At 43.8% G+C, this 23981-nt stretch overlaps 2 protein-coding genes across 7 annotated transcripts in view; both read left to right on the forward strand.

Moving 5' to 3' along the window:
* The first annotated feature begins 5802 nt into the window (after positions 1 to 5802).
* Positions 5803 to 8758, forward strand: LOC139565069 (protein phosphatase 1 regulatory subunit 12B-like). Its single transcript, XM_071385110.1, has 3 exons — positions 5803 to 6773; positions 7152 to 7302; positions 7593 to 8758. The coding sequence occupies exons 1-3, from the start codon at positions 6224 to 6226 to the stop codon at positions 7711 to 7713; spliced, it is 822 nt and encodes a 273-aa protein (XP_071241211.1). The 5' UTR covers positions 5803 to 6223; the 3' UTR covers positions 7714 to 8758.
* Positions 8759 to 14784: 6026 nt separating this feature from the next.
* The window catches only part of LOC139565068 (dynamin-2-like), a 34349-nt gene continuing 25152 nt past the window's right edge, over positions 14785 to 23981 (forward strand). The window contains exons 1-2 of one of the 6 annotated variants that reach the window (XM_071385105.1): positions 14785 to 14946; positions 15790 to 16076. In XM_071385105.1, coding sequence (XP_071241206.1) covers positions 15916 to 16076 — 161 coding nt within the window. In that variant the 5' untranslated portion in view covers positions 14785 to 14946; positions 15790 to 15915. Of the gene's footprint in view, positions 14947 to 15399; positions 16077 to 23981 lie in introns of those variants that run through there. The other 5 variants (XM_071385106.1, XM_071385104.1, XM_071385109.1 and 2 more) reach the window with 5 other exon arrangements.

Genomic DNA, 23981 nt, shown 5'->3' on the forward strand with positions numbered 1-23981 from the left:
GAGAGGCTCCTGAGATATTTCCATAGAGTGGTCATACTAGTTTGTAGTATCCGTTCTGATGCTACAGAACACCAATCTAGCAGATGCGGAAGTGCGACATCGGCAAATGCGGTAGATTGAGACGCATCCAATGCAAAACTGATATCTCTAGTTTAAACTGACTGATTTTTTAATGGGGATTATGGGGATTATGGAGATTTTGTTTAAATGTTACTTAGATTGATGCACCGATGCGTCAAACGACTCTGGGGGGATATATTCAGGGCCCTAAATGTGTGGCTCAACCAGTTGTTGGGGGAAAATCGAGAAGTCATGGACACGCTTTCTCATCACTTTTTCTAACATGCAAATTTCCCTGCTATAAATGACCTCATGTCTGCTGTCGATTCAGTCTCACACTTCTGCCACTGTTACTGGTGATTGCAGCTGGCATGGTGGTGGCTCCCTGTGCAAGGACTGAGGATTACTGGCTCCTGATTTAGATGTAGGCTTCCTATTCTGGCCTAGCCACACGTGCCGTAACTGGATCCAGCCGGCCCGAGCGTGTATCTCCCACTGGGCCTGGAGGATCCAGACTGAGATCCAGTCCCACAGTGTTCACTGTCCAGTAATCCAGGTGTGCCAGTCTGCTCCCTGTCTCTGCCCCCCTGATGAGAGCATAGTGCTGCCACCGATGGGGCTCACTGTGACCGGGGCAGGCCAGGCTGTTCTGAGAAGAGGCTCATCACGCCATGCACAGGAGGCACGCGGTACCTGGCACCCCATCATCAGTACAAGAACGCTGTCTGCCAACTTGGCAATAGGTATGCATTTTGCAGACAGCCCCATGCCCTAGTCCTGCTCAAAATCTGTTAGGAGATAAATCAAAGCTCAGAATATGCACTGAGTGTACAAAACATTAGAACACCCTTTTTCCCTCAGAACAGCCTCAATTTGTTGGGGCATGGACTCTACAAGGTGTCGAAAGCGTTCCACAGGGAAGATGGCCCATGCTAACTCCAATGCTTCCCACAGTTGTGTCAAGTTGGCTGGATGTCCTTTGGGTGGTGGACCATTCTTGACACACAGGAAACTGTTGCGCGTGAAAAACCCAGCAGCGTTGAAGTTCTTGACACACTCAAACTGGTGTGCTTGGCACCTACTACCATACCCGTTCAAAGGCACTTAAATCTTTTGTCTTGCCCATTCACCATTTGAATGGCATACATACACAATGTCTCAATTGTCTCAAGGTTTAAAAATCCTTATTTTTCTCCTCACTTTCATCTACACTGATTGAAATCAATAAGGGATCATAGCTTTCACCTAGACTCACCTGGTAAGTGAGCAGGTGTTCCTAATGTTTTGTTCACTCTGTATGTATGCTCATATCTAAGGATGATCCTGAAAATAATGTGTATGTCAATCATACAATGGAGTGCAACAGGGGACTCCAGTGTTGATCCAGGAATAGACAATATTCTATGAATTCTTGTGAAATCTTTGCTGACATTGGTTGTTTCACTGTTCTGGTTTCTATGGTTTCATCTCACCTTGAACATATTTAGAGAGTGAGTCACCAACAGTCCAGCCACCAGCTTGATGAAAGTCAACATCAAAGTGTTTTGGAATCCATAGCTGTCCGGTCAACATGATAAGCCTATTTGACAGGTTGTTAACATCACAATGCCTCTGTCTGTCCTCGGCTGTGTCCTAAACCTTTGGTCTGTCGTTATAAGGATCCTAATACTTTGCAGTGGGTACAGATACCTGACTGGTTCAACCGCTTATTTATAGAAGGAAAATGTGCATTGCCAGGTAATTTATAACATAGATCTTAAACTATACAGTGCATTTGGAAAGTATTCAGACCGCTTGACCTTTTCCACATTTTGTTACGTTACAGCCTTATTCTAAAATTTATTAAATTGTTTTTTTCCCCTCCGACCAGAAATGTGGAACTACCAAGAGTCTTCCTAGAGCTGGCCTCTTCCTAGAGATGGGGAGAAGGGCCTTGGTCAGGGAGGTGACCAAGAACCCGATGGCCACCCTGACAGAGCTCCAGAGTTCCTCAATGGAGATGGGAGAACCTTCCAGAAATACAACCATCTCTAAAGCCACTCCTCAGTAAAAGGCACATAAGGCTGCATGACTGCTTGGAGTTTGCCAAAAGGCACCTAAAGACTCTCAGACCATGAGAAACAAGATTATCTGGTCTGATGAAACCAAGGTTGAACTCTTTGGCCTGAATATCAAGCATCACTTCTGGAGGAAACCTGGCAACATCCCTATGGTGAAGCATGGTGGTGGCAGCATCATGCTGTGGGGATGTTTTTCAGTAGCAGGGACTGGGAGATTAGTAAGGATCGTTGGAGGGATGAACGGAGCAAAGTACAGAGAGATCCTTGATGAAAACCTGCTCCAGAGCACTCAGGACCTCAGACTTGGGTGAAGGTTCACCTTCCAACAGGACAACGACCCTAAGCACACAGCCAAGACAACTCAGGAGTGGTTTCGGGACAAGTCTCTGAATGTCCTTGAGTGGCCCAGCCAGAGCCCGGACTTGAACCCAATTGAACATCTCTGGAGAGGCCTAAAAATAGTTGTGCAGCGACGCTCCCCATCCAACCTGACAGAGCTTGAGAGGATCAGCAGAGATGAATGGGAGAAACTCCCCAAATAGTGGTGTGCGAAGCCTGTAGCGTCATACCCAAGAAGACTTGAGGCTGTAATCGCTGCCAAAAGTGCTTCAACAAAGTACTGAGTAAAGGGTCTAAGTACTTATGTAAATATTGTATTACATTTTTTTATTATACGTTTTTTGGGCAAAAAAATGTAATTGTCAATTTAGGGTATTGTGTGTAAATTGATGAGGGACATTTTTTTTAATCCATTATAGAATAAGTCAGTAATGTAACAAAATGTGGAAAAAGTCAAGGGGTCTGAATACTTTCCCAATGCACTGTATACATAAAGGCTTTGCCAAAGTCATGACACAGCTGCAATTGGAAAACATGGACTGTTCTCTCTTTTCTCATGGACTGTTCTCTCTGCTCCCGTCCGGCAGGCGGTACCGGAGCATCGGGTCTCGGACCTAAAGGTTTAGAGACAGGTTCTTTCCCCAAGCCGTAAGACCTTTCAATAGACAGCTACCACTGTACTACCTGCACAGACTCTATGCTCATCCACAGGTATTTATTATGGATCCCCATTAGCTGCTGTTATCATGTGTGTGTGTGTGTGTGTGTGTGTGTGTGTGTGTGTGTGTGTGTGTGTGTGTGTGTGTGTGTGTGTGTGTGTGTGTGTGTGTGTGTGTGTGTGTGTGTGTGTGTGTGTGTGTGTGTGTGTGTGTGTGTGTGTGTGTGTGTGTGTGTGTCTATGTTTGTGTCTACCCACAAAGGCACACACTGACACTCTTCTCACACACGCATACACACACACACACACAACTGACACCACAGACTTACACTCATCACCATGCACAGACCCACTCACCACATACGCTGCTGCTATAGTGATTATAGTGATTACTAACTTGAAACACTACAGTGATTCACACACCAGGAAGCTTTTAACATGGAACTGCTTGGTGGTAATTGACAGTATGCAATACTGTATGTGCTCTATAAGGCATGCGGGAGGTGGGCCTGTATCTATGTATAGCACACTGAATGAAGGGTGATTCAACCCAGATCACGTGAGCACTCCTTTTGGCATGTATCCAAGGGTGATGCAAGAGGACAACAAACAAACAACTCCCACCAAATGAGGCCCTTCTCAGTCTTGGGTGGGTAGGGGCTTTGGGAAGGGGTAGCACCATGGTTCATGGAACTCCACCACCCTCTCACCACACTTCTTTATGAGAGACTGGTGAACTCGATAATTAGTGCATAAAGTCTCTTCCCCGAGCTGGGGTTATAAATTACTCTCACCTCAATTTGTCTAGACATGAGCTTTAAGACTTTTCCACCAGCTCCTCGGTGCAGAATGGCCAGCTGTGCTGGGTGGAGACAGTGCAGGGCTAAAAAAGGTTTATGTTTAGGGCCGGGGTCAGTTCTAATCCGAAGGTAAAGTCACCCATACAGTTCCAATCCCAACGTGGATAATCATAATGAGTTTAAAGGGCCCCTCCAGTTAGGTAATGGATGGAGTTAATGGATGTATGTAACTTCATTTCTTTGTAACTGAATACACAAGCCTATTATACCCCTAATGACAATCAACTGTTCTAGAAGAAGGATGGTTTTGCAACAAGCTTATATCTCCTCCCTCATTGTAATACAATTTGCCATGATGTGATATAACATAAGCCTTGACATTTTGACGGTAAGTGAGACAGTGGATCCTTATAGTGGAATTGTACCTAATGACAGATGCAGGACACACATAACAGGATGTACATTATAGTAGAATGTACTGCTTCTCAAGCCAGGCCTGATAGTAAGATGAGGTCTATGTTGTGGATTCTAGTCAACCATAAAGGTTGCCCCTTAGGGCACAGTAAAGTCTAGCCTGCGAGACCTTGGTAAGAGAAAACCAGTGGGATGGTAGCCATGCTATTTTCGTTGGCTAGCATGGAGCAGCTCCTGTGAAATGTCCAATTCCAAAGCCTTTGAAATCCAGCTTGAACCAGCTCTGCCACACTTAGAAGTTCCTGACTGTCTGCTGAGAACAGGTGGTACTGGCACAATGTCCCGGCTGTCACGGTTCACATGCACAACTTCCAACTCACAAAATCATATGACATGAAAATGGAGTAAACACAGTACCAACTTTACTACATTTCAAAACATTGCTTTGGGATTTGAGCTAATCAGATTTCCCAATATGATTGAAGGTCACACAGATTGAAAGATCACTGCACTGTAAAGGGCCTTATTTTTTAAACCAAAACCATCTGATATTTTAATGCCATCTAGAGAAATGGGTTACATTTCGCAGCATAGATTTATGTCTCGATGACACAACTGTTGGCCAAGACTGCGCTCCTGCACTGAACTCCCTGAATGGCTGGATACTATTGGCCCAGTGGTTCCTGAACGTCCTGTATGGCAAGATACTATTGGTCCAATGGGTCCAGGCAAGTGAGTGTAGATCAGATGTCAACCATGTGATGGGGTTACTGTTTGCTCTAATAGCAGAGATGCTACGGTCAAAATATTGATCCTTCCAAAGTTTCAAGACCTGTCACAATAAGAATAGATACAGTAGTTGTTCAAGCAACCAAAAAGTATGTTATCCTTTCATGGCAAATAAAATAACTTTTGAAGACCTTGTTTGTCTGCTATTTTCTTAATGTCAAATAACGTGTCCTAAATTCTCGTACATTACCTCTGTTGAAATAGTTCAAGTATTCAGGTTTTTGTTGTTTTGAGGCGAGAGTTCTTGAACCCTTCCAAAGTAACAAAAACAAAATGTCAAACAAATTCTGAAAATCACATATAAGCCATGTGACTCGACATGTGACTCTCACACTGTTAACCACCATGACCATGTGTCAGTGCTATCGCTTGTGAAATTCCAAAAAAGGCTGCCTGACCTGTACCCAGGGGCCATAAAAACACATCTACACTGAACTGTAAACATTTCATTTCCCTCAACTGTTAATGACAGTTTGTTCCTCTGCTGATGTTGATCATGGACATTTTGATGTGATGTGGTATTAGACATGTTGGGCAAGTTCATAAAGACCCCAATGTGTTTGTGCTATGGAGTTAGGGGTGGAGGCCGTGTCAGGGGTCATGTGACCGCATAGTGGGAGGAGCCTGGCCTGGCAGAGACCACTCCGTCCCAAGCTAAAGTCACTCGATATGAGGGATGACGGGCCCCAAAATAGCCCTCCAGAGTGTATATAGGGACCCTCTCCCACCTGCTCCATCAGACCACCAGCCTGTACAAAGCCAGAGGATACTGTAGTGACATACAAAAGGACGGGAGAAATAAGACAGGAGGCATGAGGGAGAAATCCGGAGAACCAGAAGGAAAGAAAGACATAAAAAGAGGAAGTTTGGCCAGTGAGAATTGACTTTGGGAAAGTTTTGGTACTCTGCAGAGAGAGTAGCCGTGCTACTCTGGTTGGAAACTCAAGGATCAGAAGGAAGTGAGAAAAGTCAAGGACGATAAGCGTGAAAAGGACAAAGGAATTTGTTTCCCCTGACTGGATTGCAAAGTTTTCTTGGATTTCTCCCACCCCTCCTCCTGGGCTGAGCGCATAGGGGGAGGAAGAACCGTGTTGACTGCAGGGATGAAGTATAGCTACCAGCTACCAGTGTCATCGTACACCACGCGATATAGTCAGTACACACCAATGACATACACACCAACACACTACACCCCCACCAATTACACACCTACGCATTACACCCCCAGCAATTACACACCTACGCACTACACCCCCACCAATTACACACCTACGCACTACACCCCCACCAAATACACACCCACTTCATATACCCAAACAAAGTACAGCTCAACTCACTACACCCCCACAAGCTACTCCACATCACTTTACACACCTACACACAAAAGCAGTTCCAGTTACACCCCTTCGTACAGCAAAGGAACACGCTACAGTGCTGCTACATGTCGCACAGCACACATACCTGCACAGCAGACTCCTGCACAGCAGACTCCTGCACAGCAGACTCCTGCACCTCTACCACTCAAGCCAGTCCGGGCTGTACACTTCTCCAATGACATTATCTTCCAGGACCTTGTCCGACATGGTGAGATGGAGCAGATTGGACGCTTTATGAGAGCGAAGAAAGTACGTCTGCATACCCTCTTCCCATCTGGTGAGTGAATCTACAAATACATAAAGACAGAGGAAAGGTGTTGAGAGATTGACAGGAGTTACCACAGCAGGCAAAGGCACCTACAACTGTCTGCATGGAAATATAGTCACTAACTACAACAGCTTATTTTTAGGAGTGATATTGTGTTGACAAATATGAAACTACTGAGAAGTTAATGGGTCTCAAATATTTATTTATATTCTTAACCAGTCAAAGAATAAATGCTCTAAATAATTGTTTGACAAATGCATAGTGAAAGTTCAGAAAAGTTCTGAAGTTAAAAGCAGGGGTTTAAATGACAGAAAAGCAGTGTAAGGGTATGTACAGTGCAGCTGAGCCCTCTTCTGACTGTGCCCATGTATGGTGCTCTGTGTACAGGTATGGCAGCACTCCATGAGGCCGTACTCACAGGGAACCTGGATTGCGTGAAGCTGCTGGTGAAATATGGAGCTGATGTCCACCAGAGAGATGAGGACGGCTGGACGCCGCTGCACATGGCCTGCAGTGATGGCTTCCCCGAAATCGCCAGGTTGGTGTACAAATGAAACACAAACTCATAAAACGTCCACAGAAATATTTCCCTACAGTACGGAGACCACAAAACAAAACATTCAATTGATCTATCATGCAACATTGCTGCCTCTTTGAGAAATAACTCTTCTGACAAAAGGCAGGTAGTGATTTGCTAACCATACTGACCTCTGTGACCTGATTGAACCAGACATGCAGCATTTCATAGCCAGTGTGAATATAGACAATGAAGATGCCTTGTGTGAATGTGACTTGTGCTGAACAACACTGTATTTTGTTCCTCCTTAGCTACCTGCTCTCTCTTGGTGCCAGTGCATTTGCAGAGAACGAGAACGGGGAGAAGCCAGCGGACCTCATTGACCCAGACTGTAAGGAGCTGGTCAATCTATTTGAGGCAGGCTGTGTGTAACTCACTGGCCACCTATAGAACAGGACCTGAAGGAGCTTGATGTGGACAGATGGATAGTGTACCCTGGTCCTGAGACTAGCTTCTTGGAATGGAAAAGCCCAGCCAGAGAGAAGGAGAAAGACTGGGACAAGGGACCAGGCCACTTTTCCTGCTACAGAGCACCTGTAGCCTATTCTTTGCTAAATGCATAATTGTGACTCACAATTCTTTTTGGAGAGGTTTTGTATATCAAGTTGGACAATGCTTTGTAAAGGTTATTATTTTTTGTAACTTTTTCATTCTTTGCATAAAAGAAGTTGGCTAATTTTTGTTTGGTGCTTTTCCACAAAAACATGCAAACCAGTCTTGTCACTAGTTGTCACAAACAGCATATCAGGCTGTTCATAGCACCAGCATCTTTCAGTTTCCCAGATCATGTAGCACCACATACCAAAAAATACAGTGTGACACAACACAGTAAACAGGTGTTATTTAATCTGTGTAATGAATCAATAGGGTATGTCTTCATTCTGATTACCCAATGAGATCATCCAGCCCAATTCTGTGATCAATCTTGTAAAAATCTGACTGTCCATTGCTTGAATTTTCCACAAAACTACGCAGCATTGAGGAGAGTTCCTGCATATGGGCAGAGACTATTTTCAACTCACTGCTTCCAAAATACAGACAGAGTACAGACTGTATTTGGCATTGTTCTCTGCATTTAGCCTGTATGTTTATGGCTTGGGAAAAGTTGTGTGTATCCTCTCTGCTGTGCAGAGAGAGGGCGTCAATAACAATTCACATCAAAAATTACATTTCATTTGGTAGGCCAGAGATCATTGGAAAATAGCTACTATGCCATACATGCACTGGTGCTGCTGTATTGGCATTTTTACTATTATCCTTGGCAGTTGTTATTTTCTGAAATAGTTAACAGTGTTGATGAAAGTGTAAGTGGTATTCTGCCCATTTCAACTAATCTAATGAATTTCACCAATGAAAGTCTTATTTTTTTACAAAATATTTTCATAAATAAAGGTGCTTTTTATAAATATTGATGAAATTAATTGGTGAGGACGCAATTCTTTTCTATCTCACTGATTGACCCTTGATGGAAAAATCTACGTAGCCTATTATAGGTTATGATAAGGATCACCTAGAGGAAAAAGGTAACGAGCTGCTAATTCACATCATAATTTCATATCAACCTGAGGTTTATGTTTCGGCTTAGTGTGGTGTTCACATGCTGTCAGAGATCTCTGAAGTGTGGAGTTCTGACTTGGAAGTTTCACTTGAACGACCCTCAAGTCGTACAGTGAATCCCAAACCAGGCCCTCGCCCCTACCAACTAACTCATTTGTAGGGCCCTTAATTTTACGTGTTACTGATAAAAATTCAGAGGGTGACTTCAAAAGTGGAGAGGGGACCAAATAAGCCCATCGACTTCGGGACACACTCGTGACTTGAATGATGCAATTACACAGGTATATAATAATACAAGCATACAATTTTAATGACAAAATTCCATCATGTTTCTTCCAATGAGAAAACATGTATTTTGTTTAGGGTCAAAGTAGTCAGATGAGGTGGTGGGTTTTTGGGGATAGTGCATAGGTGCAGGTTTAGATGGTGGTGCAATTTAAGATTTTCACATTTCCCTTTTTTGTTTGTGACCAAAATGTGCAATTTGCACTCCGACCTGCGAAAGGCAGCAATACACAACACAGCGTCTACTCTGCTGGAAAACCACATGAAGAAGAAGTTTGAACACGGTAACACACCTTTGTCGGAGGACTGGGCGAGCAAGAGGATGGATGGCGAGAGGAAGCGAGGCAGAAAGAACAGTAGAGAAAGACAGTAGAGTAGAGTACAGTACAGTAGAGAAAAATGCATGTTACGCACCTGAAGATCCTGAGCAGTCGACGGATAATGAACTTGAAATTGATCCTGACAAAAGTGAGGAGAATGAACCTGCGTCGTCAGGTGAAGTGAAGGCTTCCAAGCCTCACCCCAATGATCAGGAAAATGCATGAGATGACTCTGGCCCAGTGGGAGTACGATTCATGGAGAAAGTGGATCCATGCCTTTTGGCCGATCCGTTTGTGCTATCAGGCTGGGTGAAGGAGTGGGGTTCTGTCAATTCGGTCAAAGTATCCAGAGATGGACTTGTGTTGCTTTTTTGTGTGTCTGCTGCTCAGAGGGAAAGGTCGTTGCGCATTTCTAGTCTTGGGACGAAAGCAATGTCCTGCTTTGATCTCCGGAGCAGACCGCCGCTGACAGGAGTGATAACTGGGGTGGGGTTGAGTGGATCAACTGAAGTTGGGGGTCCCCGGTGTTTGTGACATACGTTGTTTAGTGCGGCGCAGACTAGAGTGTTTGCCGGATAAAGTCATGCTAGGGTATATACATTTTCCGGTTGAGAGCTTTTGTTTCCGAACCCACTATGGTGTTTCAGGTGCAAAGGTCATGTTGCAGCAGTATGTAGGAGGGAGATAACTAAATGTGAGAAGTGTGTATGTGGGAGTGGGCTGGGGGAGTGTTTCAATTGTGGGGTGGCCATGTTGCTAGGATCAGACATGTCCTGTGCAAGTGAGACAGATTGAAGTTTCCAGGGTGAGATCAGTGGAGAAAGTGTCATATGCTGAGACAGTAAGGAAAGTAGAGATTAGAGGTTGATGGGCAAAGTGTGAGGGAGCCTGAGAGGATCCCTGTGAGGATTTTATTTACTACCACAAACCGATGCTGGCACTAAGAACGCACTCAACGAGCTATATAGGACCATAAGCCAACAAGAAATAGCTCATCCAGAGGCAGCGCTCCTACTGGCCGTGATTTTAATGCAGGAAAACTGAAATCTGTTTTACTTCATTTCTACCAGCATGTCACCTGTGCAACTAGAGGGCAAAAAAAATGACATCACCTGACTGGAATATGTTATTGGATTCATGAAATTGTGGAGTTTTACCACATCAGTCAATGGCTTCATTAATAAGTGCATCGACGACGTCGTCCCCACAGTAACCGTACGTACATATCCCAACCAGAAGTCATGAATTACAGGCAACATCCGCACTGAGCTAAAGGCTAGAGCTGCCACTTTCAAGGAGTGGGACCATAACCAGGATGCCCTCCGACGAACCATCAAACAGGCAAAGCATCAATAAAAGACTAAGATCGAATCCTACTACTCCGGCTCTGACGCTAGTCGTATGTGACAGGGCTTGCGTACGTACATATCCCAACCAGAAGCCATGGATTACAGACAACATCCACACTAAGCTAAAGGCCAGAGCTGCCCCTTTCAAGGAGTGGCACACTAACCCGTACGCTCTCCGACTAACCATCAAACAGGCAAAGCATCAATAAAGGACTAAGATCGAATCCTACTACAGCAGCTCTGATGCTCGGCAGATGTGGCAGGGCTTGCAAACTATCACGGATTACAAAGGGAAACCCAGCTGCGAGCTGTCCATTGACACGAGCCTACCCGACGAGCTAAATATCTTCTATGCTCGCTTTGAGGCAAGCAACACTGAAACATGCATGAGACCACCAGCTGTTCCGGATGACTGTGGGATCACGCTCTCCGTAGCCGATGTGAGTAAGACCTTTAAACAGGTTAAAATTCACAGGGCCAGACGGATTACCAGGATGCGTACTCAGAGCATGCGCTGATCAGGTGGCAAGTGTCTTCACTGACATTTTCAACCTCTCCCTAATCCAGTCTGTAATACCTACATGTTTCAAGCAGACCACCATAGTCCCTGTGCCCAAGAACGCCAAGATAGCCTGTTTAAATGACTATCGCCCCGTAGCACTCACAACTGTAGCCATGAAATGCTTTGGAAGGCTGGTCATAGCTCACATCAACACTATCCTCGCAGAAACCGTGGACCCACTGCATTTCGCATACAGCCCCAACAGATTCATAGATGATGTAATTCTATTGCACTCCACACTGCCCTTTCCAACTTGGACAAAAGGAACACCAATGTGAGAATGCTGTTTATTGACTTCAGCTCAGCGTTCAACACCATAGAGCCCTTGAAGCTCATCACTAAGCTAACGTCCCTGGGACTGAACACCTCCCTCTGCAACTGAATCCTGGACTTCCTGACAGGCCGTCCCCAGATGGTGAGGGTAGGCAACAACACATCCGCCACGCTGACCCTCAACACGGGGGCCCCTCAGGGGTGCGTGCTTTGTCCCTTCCTGTACTCCCTGTTCACTCACGACTGCAGATGACACGACTGTGGTAGGCCTGATCACTGACGATGATGATAGGGAGCCTATAGGGAGGAGGTCAGAGACCTGGCAGGACAAGAACCTCTCCCTCAACGTCAGTAAGAAAAAGGAGCTGATCGTGTACTACAAAAAACGGAGGGCCGAGCACGCCCCCATTCACATCGATGGGGCTGTAGTGGAGCGGATTGAGAGCTTCAAGTTCCTCGGTGTCCACAAAACTAAAGATCTATCATGGTCCAAATACACCAACACAGTCGTGAAGAGGGCAAGACAACGCCTCTTCCCTCTCAGGAGGCTGAAAATATTTGGCATGGGCCCTCAGATCTTTAAAAAGTTTGACAGATGCACCATCGAGACCATCTTGACTGGCTGCATCAACGCTTGGTATGACAATTGCTTGGCATCCGACCGCAAGGTTTTACAGAAGGTAGTGCGTACAGCCCAGTACATCACTGGGGCTGAGAGCTTCATGTCATATGAGGCGGTGTCAGAGGAAGGCACCAAACATTTTCTAACTCTCCAGCCACCCAAGCTGACAATCGGTACCAATGCACCAAGTCTGGAACCAACAGGACCATGAACAGCTTCTACCCCAAGCCATAAGACTTCTAAATGACTGCTAAATAGCTAATCAAATGGCTACCTTGACTACCTGCATTGATCCTTTTTTGCACTAACTCTCTTGCACAGACTTTACACACACACTCACACTGACACCCCAACACATAGACACTACATACGCACACACACACACAACATGCACACACATGCATACTGACGCCACACACTCACTTTCACACTTACCGCGAACCACAAGAGGTTGGCCGTACCTTAATTGGGGAGGACGGTCTCGTGGTAATGGTTGGAGCGGAATCAGAGGAATAGTATCAAATACATTAAACACATAGTTTCCATATGTTTGATGCCATTCAATTTTCTCAGTTTCTGACATTATTATGAACCAACCTCCTATGCCACATGCGATGCTACTACAGTCTATTATCTATCCTGTTGCCTAGTCACTTTACCCCTACTTATATGTACAGTACATACAGTTGAAGTCTGAAGTTTACATACACTTACTTAGGTTGGAGTCATTATAACTCGTTTTTCAATCACTCCACAAAATCAAAAGAAATCAGCCAAGACCTCACAAAAAATAGTGTAGACCTCCACAAGTCTGGTTCATCCTTGGGAGCAATTTCCAAATGCCTTAAGGTACCACGTTCATCTGTACAAACAATAGTACGCAAGTATAAACTGTCTTCTAGAGATGAATGTACTTTGGTGCGAAAAGTGCAAATCAATCCCAGAACAACAGCAAAGGACCCTGTGAAGATGCTGGAGGAAACCGGTACAAAAGTATCTATATCCACAGTAAAATGAGTCCTATATCGACATAACCTGAAAGGCTGCTCAGCAAGGAAGAAGCCACTGCTCCAAAATCGCCATAAAAAAGCCAGACTACGGTTTGCAACTGCACATGGGGACAAAGATTGTACTTTTTGGAGAAATGTCCTATGTTCTGATGAAACAAAAATAGAACTGTTTGGCCATAATGACTATCGTTATGTTTGGAGGAAAAAGGGGGAGGCTTGCAAGCCGAAGAACACCATCCCAACCGTGAAGTACGGGGGTGGCAGCATCATGTTGTGGGGGTGCTTTGCTGCAGGAGGGCATGATGCACTTTACAAAATAGATGGCATCATGAGGGAGGAAAATTATGTGGATATATATTGAAGCAACATCTCAAGACATCAGTCAGGAAGTTAAAGCTTGGTCGCAAATGGGTCTTCCAACTGGACATTGACCCCAAGCATACTTCCAAAGTTGTGGCAAAATGGCTTAAGGACAACAAAGTCAAGGTATTGGAGTGGCCATCACAAAGCCCTGACCTCAAACCCATAGAAAATTTGTGGGCAGAACTGAAAAAAACGTGCGTGAGCAAGGAGGCCTACAAACCTGACTCGGTTACACCAGCTCTGTCAGGAGGAATCGGCCAAAATTCACCCAACTTATTGTGGAAAGCTTGTGGAAGGCTACCTGAAACATTTGACCCAAGTTAAACAATTTAAAGGCAATGTTACCAAATACTAATTGATGTACAGTGGGGAGAACAAGTATTTGATACACTGCCGATTTTGCAGGTTTTCCTACTTACAAAGCATGTAGAGGTCTGTAATTTTTATCATAGGTACACTTCAACTGTGAGAGACGGAATCTAAAACAAAAATCCAGAAAATCACATTGTATGATTTTTAAGTAATTAATTAGCATTTTATTGCATGACATAAGTATTTGATACATCAGAAAAGCAGAACTTAATATTTGGTACAGAAACCTTTGTTTGCAATTACAGAGATCATACGTTTCCTGTAGTTCTTGACCAGGTTTGCACACACTGCAGCAGGGATTTTGGCCCACTCCTCCATACAGACCTTCTCCAGATCCTTCAGGTTTCGGGGCTGTCGCTGGGCAATACGGACTTTCAGCTCCCTCCAAAGATATTCTATTGGGTTCAGGTCTGGAGACTGGCTAGGCCACTCCAAGATGGTGTAGAGTCTACACCAAACGCGATCACGACACGCAAGTTAAAGAGACAAAAAGTGAGTAAAAAACACCCTAAATATGTTAAGAACTACAAATGAACTTTCTTCTGTGATTCTTTTTTTTTTATGTCACAATTCCAACCCTCCTTCTTTATCTGGGCTTGGGACTGGCAAAAGTGACCCAAAAGAGACACTCTGGCAGAGTTACTTAGTTTTATTTATTTTTATTTTAAAAAATTGTTTCGTTTTTTACATTTACATTCAGGGCTGGATCAGCCAGCGGCGGCTTCCCGCACGCGCGATTCATTTGCAGTATGGATGCAGAGGGGTGAACATCTCCTGCTCTGACTGCAGCTGGGAGGGACTGCTGCGCGAGGACTGGGCCGCCTGAGTGCTTTGGGACAGGGGTGAGACCCGCGGCGGGACCCACGGCAGCACCCGCTGCTCGTTGAGAAGAGTAAGAACGATACGTGCTTTTACGTCAGAGTCTCCAATAACACCAGAAAAAGTCTCTAGATTTGTCGCTAGTCGCTTTTTTGAAAATGTGTCGCTAGAGGGGTCTGAATACTCGCTAAATATAGCGACAACGTCGCTAAATTGGGCAACACTGCTTAGAGCCCCACAGTGGAGGTGTCATAATACCCATAAAACCAAGCAGTCAAACAGGGAAATGGTGAGGGGCGCTATATAGCCATGTTATTTTTTACTTGTTATCGTTAACTCTTCATTGTTGGAAAAGGACCCATAAGTAAGCATGTCGCTGTTAGCCTACGAAGCATGTGACAAATAATATTTGATTTGAGTAGTAGGCCACTACAGGGGTAATATAGGGTTACATGGCGTTTCAGTTTCATTTTATTGTGAACAAATGTGCAATGCACTTTCCAAACTGTGAAAGGCAGCAATACGCAAAAAAGTGTCTAGTCTGCCGGAAAACCACACGAAGAAGAAGAAGAAAGCAACACCTTTCTCAATCAATGAGAATATATTTTAAACAGACAATATGGTGGTGATACACATTTTTTTTGATTACTTCATGTAGCCAAAAAAAAATATATAATTTAATATTGGAGCAATTTCTAAATTCAAACGAACCCCCCTGCAACTAGACATGGACATTTAGATGAATTGCGTTCTTCCAAGTCAGGAACTGAGGATGCATCGTCAAGTTGGTCGAAAATTATCTGTGCTACACTTAACATTACCTACCGAATAACGCCTATAAGCCAGCTGGAACAGTAATGGTCTGACTAGGGTTTGGTGATATTTTTAATAACTAGGGTGCATTTTCCTTTGACAGAGTGAAGACAGGGCGGCTTGAAAGGTGGAGTTCAACACTTCGGAGTAACCCGAGCACCTTGCTAACTAGTAACGTTAACGTAGTAGGCTAACGTTAGTTCCAGAGGGGAGCCGATCCAACGAAACCATGGGGAACCGGGGGATGGAAGATTTGATCCCCCTTATCAACAAACTTCAGGACGCTTTCAGTTCCATCGGCCAGAGTTGTAACTTGGACCTACCGCAAATTGCTGTGGTCGGTGGGCAGAGTGCTGGAAAAAGCTCGGTCTTGGAAAATTTCGTTGGCAGGTTGGTGGTGCACAAAGCTAACGTTAGCTAGACAGCTATCATATTTGTGGTTTAGCTCACTCAACTCAATTTGCAAAAGCTCCCTGGAGTCAGTTTTTAGTAAGGAATTTCGTTAGCTAGATAACCAGTTGGTAAAGTTGTGAGATGATCCGTGCTCCTAAACGGGTATTTGGTCACATACTCATTTACGCACTTGGCGTAAGCAAACAAAACAAAACGAAAGAGGAGGAACGAAATGTTGACGTTAGATGCGACGTTTGCGTGGCAAGCCAGGGCGAATAACAAATGTTTCAAAGGAAATCGTGAAAAGTTGCCTGGAGGCACTGGTCTAAGACCAGAAATATTACATAGTAGTATCTATTTATGTAAGGAAATTAAACAAAATGCAATAAACATGGACCAAATAACTTTCTCCTGCAATAGTGTCAGCGGTAGTCAGCAGGGCCGAACACGGAAATCAGGCTACTTCAGTCGACTGATCAGTAGATTAGATAACTTAATTATTTGTGTATTGTAGACTGTTCCCAGTATACATTGTATTGTTTTCCATTTAAGATGTATGTAATTTCTAACTCTCTAGGTGACATGATGACATTACACAACAACAGAACACAACTAGCTACAGTAGCTGCTTTTTTCAGTCTGACAGGCTATGTTGAGCATAATCTGTATGGAGTGTAGTCTAGAATTTAGGTATATGAAAAACATTTAGTTGAATATTAGGCTGCTTGTCCCCCTTTAATCCACTTAAATATGATGCTGCGCTTGGCAAGATGGGGTGCCACAAAGAGGCCAACAACATTGGTTTCCCAGTGGTGTTTGCATAGGATCTGCTGTTATGTATAATTTCTATACCCTTATGAATTTTATACCCTTTGCCTGTAAAAACAAAAAAATATTACCTGTAGTTAGGCACTGTATCCTGCGTAAATATACTGTATAGTTTTGTGGGGTCCAAAGAACTCGTTTATAGTGGGTGAGTACAGAGATAATAGGTGGGTGTAGTGTAGACTGGAGAAAAATGTATTTTGTGTGATGTCACACTGGTGTTTAAGCCCTTGAATGACTCCGTTCCATTACATTCCACAAGTCATTGGAGGAAGGAGTTTTGTTGATATCCCCGACGCTCGGTCTGAACAGTAATGCCTTGATCACACTGACAGCGTCATTGCATTTTGGTACACCAGCAGTACATTAATTTCCAATGGAACACTGCGTTTGCCTTGCAGCAGTGCGTTCTGTGTGGGGCATACGTTGGATTTATCAAAGGTATACGTCCAACTGTACGCATAGACAGCTTGACAGAAATGTTAGCGGAAGGTGAATGTTAAACTTTTGTTGCACACATCCAGATGCTGCAAACCATTTTGCGCAAGTACACTGTAGGTGTGATCGAGGCGTAACGTGCATCGCTTGCGGTACGGTTTTGGAAGCCTTATCCTTAGCCTTAGACCTTATCTTTCATATCAGTGGGAAATCATTTTCTAAAGACGAAAGCATAAATTGTTATAGACCTTTTTTATAGGGTTATGGTTACTGTTCTCACAACGCCATATCTCCATGTTACAGCGCATGTTTATGTGAAACAGATGGACCACCTGTGATAATTAGCTATCTAGCATGCTATGAACACCTGTGTGTAACGGAAGATGGCTGCCAGAAACGTGTTGTCCCTGAAAAATACTGTCAGGTGCAACCGTGATAAAGCCTGTTAAAACATTGTATACTAAGTGTATGTTTTGCATAGTGAAATGATATTGGTGTAACATTAAAAATAAAGGGCTTTATGATTCTAGAACCGTTTCGCAATTGAGAATCGATTCACGTTTAGATGGAGTTGTGGGCTGCCAGAGCCAGTCTACCTCCTGAAAATAACAACACAAGATCCTTGGACCTTAAGGAGTAACGGTAGTCTTCTTAGGAGTACATCTTGGGCTAACTGATGTTCTGCCCTTGTTTCAAAGGGAAACCTCGGTGTAGGCTTGTCTCCCACTGGTCTATTTATAAGTTCCATGCCACACCTGGAAATCGGCAGCGGGACAGGACCCACTATGCACAACCTATATTATGGCAGTCTATCACTAGGCTACAGCCTATACTTTTGTGTTGAACATAATAGCCTTGGGCCTAATACTTTCCCCCTGTGAGGCTAATGAATGAAAATGTGTACTTTATACATGAGCTGCACCAGTTTTGTTAATTTATAATGCACTGACTGTCCCTCTCACTCACTAACCCAGTTTAGTATTGGCTCTGAGGAGACTGTTGGATAGGATGTGTGTATGATGTATAAACAGCAGGTGTGTACCTGGCCCTGTGGGTTCTGTCAACATTTCCTATTTTCTCGCTAGCCTAGTCTGTTTTTAAACTAAAATTATCTATCGGCAAGAAATAGGAATTCAATAGAATTTCACGACTATAGCATTGTGTTGACTCATACAGCTTATTGCAGAAATAGGCAACTCATCATTTCCACTTGAGTGCTTCCTCTTTCTCACCCCATTTGATTGTTTTCTATCGAACAGTAGAAATTCACAATCTCTCCTTGCCTGTTTGTGTTGTGTGCTCTAACCCACAGCCCTCTTTAACAGGCTGGTCCTGTCTCTGTCTCCCACATCAGCAGTGTGTGAGATCACCCTTCATATAAAGACACAAAACAAGGACCTATGAAAGCAGCTCGTTAAGCAGGTTTTCCCAGTTCAAAGACTCACTCAGAAGAATATGACACACACACACTTTACAGAAAACATCACACTGATACCTATCATGATTATTTGTGAGGATAACACCAAGGAGAGTAGCCTTTGGGGCGGCAGGTAGCTAGTGGTTAGACCGTTGGGCCAGTAACCAAAAGGTTGCTAGATCGAATCCCTGAGCTGACAAGGTAAAAATATTTCCTTCTGCCCCTGAACAAGGCAGTTAACGCACTGTTCCTAGGCCATCATTGTAAATAAGAATTTGTTCTTAACTGACTTGCCTAGTTAAAAAAAAAATAATAATAATAATACAAATCTGGGTGTTTGGAGTCATACCTTGTGGGATTGGTAATAATCTGAAAGATGTAGCGAGTCTCATTGCTTTAGGAGTTGGTCAGGTGGTTTAAGCATGTTCCAGTTAAGGTCACCTAGCAGGACAAATTCAGACTTAGTGTAAGGGGCCAGGAGAGAGCTTAGGGCAGGTAGGGTACAGGTTGGTGCTGATGGTGGCCAAAAACACCCAGCAGCGGTCAATGGAGCTATTTGAAAGTTTAATGCTTAAAACCAGCTAATTAAATTGTTTAGGGACAGACTTGGTGGAGACAAACGAGCACTGAAGGTGATCCTTGGTAAAAAAATTGCCACTCCACCACCTTTGGAAGATCTGTCTTGCTAAAAAAGGTTAAATTCAGTGTTCAAAACACTCTTTCTTAACCACGTCTCAGTAATGACCAACACATTTGGATTGGAGCTGTAAACCTACACTTTTAATTGATACAAGGTAATCATTTAGGTAATAAGCTTCTATTGTTAACGTGCAAAGAATCCAGGCTTTAACGAGAGCAGAAATCAGTGAAACATATCAGTGCACAAGTCAGAATTGGGGCTAGCAACAGTAGATGGGCCAGGGTCTACATGCACATTTCCAGATATCATCAGCATTAATACAATCAGGGCATGGCAGAGGACAGGGAGACCTCTGCAATGTTGATGTTTTATGACATTTGAATGTGCATCAGATGGCAACAAGATCATATTGTACAATTTCATCAGCTAACATGAATATAAAGCCGACGAGAGATGGATAGGATGGGATGCCAAGAGTCCATGTAACCAATAGAGTCAGAGTCCCGAGTGTGGGAACAAACAGTCTGTCCCACGGTTGGGTAAACAAGCAAGTTCATAGTCAACGAAGTGCGCAGGAGTCATGAGGCAAATAGCATAAAGCAGCAGAATGAAATATAAGGACTTGGGGCTAGCCATGTAAGTTCAGAGTCACTCGCCCCAACGAGCTTGAGAGAGTAGCTCTCTGAGTCCAGTAAGCTATAAAAGTCTGAGAGAAAATAAATCAATAGTAGTCCTATCCTAGTTAATTGAAGTGTTTCTGAGGAAGTTAATTAGCCTACCTAAAATTCCGATCAGTCCAGTCTGCTGTGTGTAAGTGCATGTGTGTGTGTAAGTGCATGTGTGCTGGAGGTGAGTGAAAGCCCGGAAGAGAGCGGGGAGTGTGGCGGGGGTACCTATAGCAAACAGGGGGAGACAGGCTAGGGCAGACTGTGAACAGATCGCCAGGTGGAATCCAAGCAGCAGTGCAGCAGGCAACGGGAGTAGGTGTCACAGCCACTTGGGAGAAGCTTTTTTTGGGAGGCAGATTCCTTGTAGAAAATTCTAGCTATCTAGCTCAATCAAGTTTATTTTATATAGCCCTTCGTACATCAGCTAATATCTCGAAGTGCTGTACAGAAACCCAGCCTAAAACCCCAAACAGCAAGCAATGCAGGTGTAGAAGCACGGTGGCTAGGAAAAACTCCCTAGAAAGGCCAAAACCTAGGAAGAAACCTAGAGAGGAACCAGGCTATGAGGGGTGGCCAGTCCTCTTCTGGCTGTGCCAGGTGGAGATTATAACAGAACATGGCCAAGATGTTCAAAATGTTCATAAATGACAAGCATGGTCAAATAATAATCAGGAATAAATGTCAGTTGGCTTTTCATAGTTGGCTTTTCATAGCCGATAATTAAGAAAACAGCAGGTCTGGGACAGGTAGGGGTTCCATAACCGCAGACAGAACAGTTGAAACTGGGACAGCAGCAAGGCCAGGTACACTGGGGACAGCAAGGAGTCATCATGCCCGGTAGTCCTGACGTATGGTCCTAGGGCTCAGTTCCTCCGAGAGAGAGAAAGAAAGAGAGAAGCTAGCTAACGTAGCTAGCAAGTCTGTGTCCACCGTTCTTAACACGGAAGGGTTTGGGTGCTGCTGCCAATCATTACATTTACATTTAAGTCATTTAGCAGACGCTCTTATCCAGAGCGACTTACAAATTGGTGCATTCACCTTATGATATCCAGTGGAACAACCACTTTACAATAGTGCATCTAACTCTTTTAAGGGGGGGGGGGGGGGGTTAGAAGGATTACTTTATCCTATCCTAGGTATTCCTTAAAGAGGTGGGGTTTCAGGTGTCTCCGGAAGGTGGTGATTGACTCCGCTGACCTGGCGTCGTGAGGGAGTTTGTTCCACCATTGGGGTGCCAGAGCAGCGAACAGTTTTGACTGGGCTGAGCGGGAACTGTACTTCCTCAGAGGTAGGGAGGCGAGCAGGCCAGAGGTGGATGAACGCAGTGCCCTTGTTTGGGTGTAGGGCCTGATCAGAGCCTGAAGGTACGGAGGTGCCGTTCCCCTCACAGCTCCGTAGGCAAGCACCATGGTCTTGTAGCGGATCAATCACTATGGCAATTAGACTGTTAGAAATGTTTTCTTCTGTTTTGATGTTGGGTACCTTTTTGTTACATAAGTTCAAATCAACATGTATTCGTCATATTCACAGGATACAGCATAAACGGTGCAATATACATATATTTTCTTGTGGACTTCCTCAACACTGCAGTAATAATACAATTATCAGTAAAACTAATACTGTCATTAATAGCATAAAAGTGTACAATAAAGTAATAAAAAAATCAAGTAATAACTAAGGATTTATTGTAAGCATTTACGGAATATACTGTGAATATTACAATGCCAGTGTGCTGATATCAAGTTGTTGTGATAAGGGGTGCTTAGGCTATATGAAGTGTTTTAGCTCTTGGTTTGAGACAGGCTTACTTTAAGAGAGTATGACTCCTGTGGCATAATGCAAGCTACAGAAGCAAACATACATGGCATGTGGGTGAAAGAGAAACCTTCTGAGAGAGAAGTGGAGTGTTTGACTCATTTTTATGAATATCTTTGAAGTAGTGTCATACCATCACAGAAGTTCCTCTGGGGGTGAAGATGGTCATTTCTGTCAGTGTGGACATGGAGACATGCGAGAGAAGTGTAATGACAGACTGGTTGTGGAGGTTTCTCTCTCTCTCTGTGTGTGTGGGTGGGGGGGACTGGCCGTAGTATATCTCCTCTGTCTACAGCAGCAACAATGAATGAGTCCAGCAGTAGGAGTGGGAGTGGGAATACACCCTAGAAATTAGAGCAGCTCTTGTTCTGTCCCGCCTTGGCTGCCTGCCTCCACCCTTTTGTTGTGCTAGGTGAATTCCGTTGAGCTCTGATGTCATCTAGCCTAATGGTTGACTGGCAGCCGCTTAAGTCTTTGACTCTGACTCATGCGTTCCTCTTCCATTGATTATGACGTTTCACAACATGCAAAAGTCAGTTCGGTTGTCATTGAAATGTACCACCGCAAGATATCTTGTAATGAGTGGTGTAGCAGCCTTTCATAAGGCAGTCTAATTGAATGTGGACCTCCGTCTCCCAGGTGCCATGCTGCTATTGACTGCCGCTGGTCAGGTGGGATGGCGTTAGTCCGTGGTATTCTGTTCATGTTGGAGACGTGATTGACTTTCCTTGTTGTTCCCTGAAACTGAACAGAGTGTTTGTTTTTTGCGTGATTTTAGGGCATGTTTATACATCAAATCTAATTACGCTGCAGCGAGCGACTGGAACGAGTTGCAAAAATCATTCAAACTGGACCGTTTTATCTCAATCTCTTCATTCAAAGACTCAATCATGGATACTCTTACTGACAGTTGTGGCTGCTTCGCCTGATGTATTGTTGTCTCTACCCTCTTGCCCTTTATGCTTTCGTCTGTGCCCAATAATGTTTGTACCATGTTTTTTTGCTGCTGCCATATGCTGCTGCCGTGTTGTTGTGTTGCTGCCATGCTGTGTTTTCATGTGTTGCTGCCATGCTGTGTTGTCATGTGTTGCTGTGTTGTTGTCTTAGATCTGTCTTTATGTAGTGTTGTGATGTCTCTCTGGTCGTGATGGGTGTTTTGTCCTATATTTTTATTAGATTTTTTTGTTTTTAATCCCCCGTCCCTGCAGGAGGACTTTTGGTAGGTCATCATTGTAAATAAGAATTTGTTCTTAACTGACTTGCCTAGTTAAATATAAAATAAAAACAGTCACTGACTCAGCAACTCTGTGTGTGTATGTACATAAGGACAACCAAAGGGTTCATATAAGACTTTGCTGACACCCAGGAGGATATTTTGAAATACTAGTAAACTTCTTATGGCTGAGATCCCGTTAACGGGATCGACTTGACAACAGCCAGTGAAAGTGCAGGGCGCCAAATTCAAACAACAGAAATCTCATAATTAAAATTCCTCAAACATACAAGTATTTTACACCATTTTAAAGCTAAACTTATTGTTAATCCCACCACAGTGTCCAATTTTCAAAAAGGCTTTACGACGAAAGCACACCATCTGATTATGTTAGGTCAGTACCTAGTCAAAGAAAAACAGCCATTTTTTCAGCCAAAGAGAGGAGTCACAAAAAGCCGAAATAGAGAAAATGAATCACTAACCTTTGATCTTCATCAGATGACACTCATAGAACTTCATGTTACACAATACATGTATGTTTTGTTCGATAAAGTTCATATTTATATCCAAAAATCTCAGTTTACATTGGCGCGTTATGTTCAGTAATGTTTTGCCTCCAAAACATCCGGTGATTTTCCAGAGAGCCACATCAATTTACAGAAATACTCATCATAAATGTTGATGAAAATACATGTGTTATGCATGGAACTTTAGATTAACTTCTCCTTAATGCAACCGCTGTGTCAGATTTCAAAAAAGTTTACGGAAAAAACACACCATGCAATAATCTGAGTACAGCACTCAGAGACCAAAACAAGCCATACAGATACCCGCCATGTTGTGGAGTCAACAGAAGTCAGAAATAGCTTTATAAATATTCACTTAC

Source organism: Salvelinus alpinus, chromosome 36 (genome assembly GCF_045679555.1).
Source record: "Salvelinus alpinus chromosome 36, SLU_Salpinus.1, whole genome shotgun sequence".
Classification (NCBI taxonomy): Eukaryota; Metazoa; Chordata; class Actinopteri; order Salmoniformes; family Salmonidae; genus Salvelinus; species Salvelinus alpinus.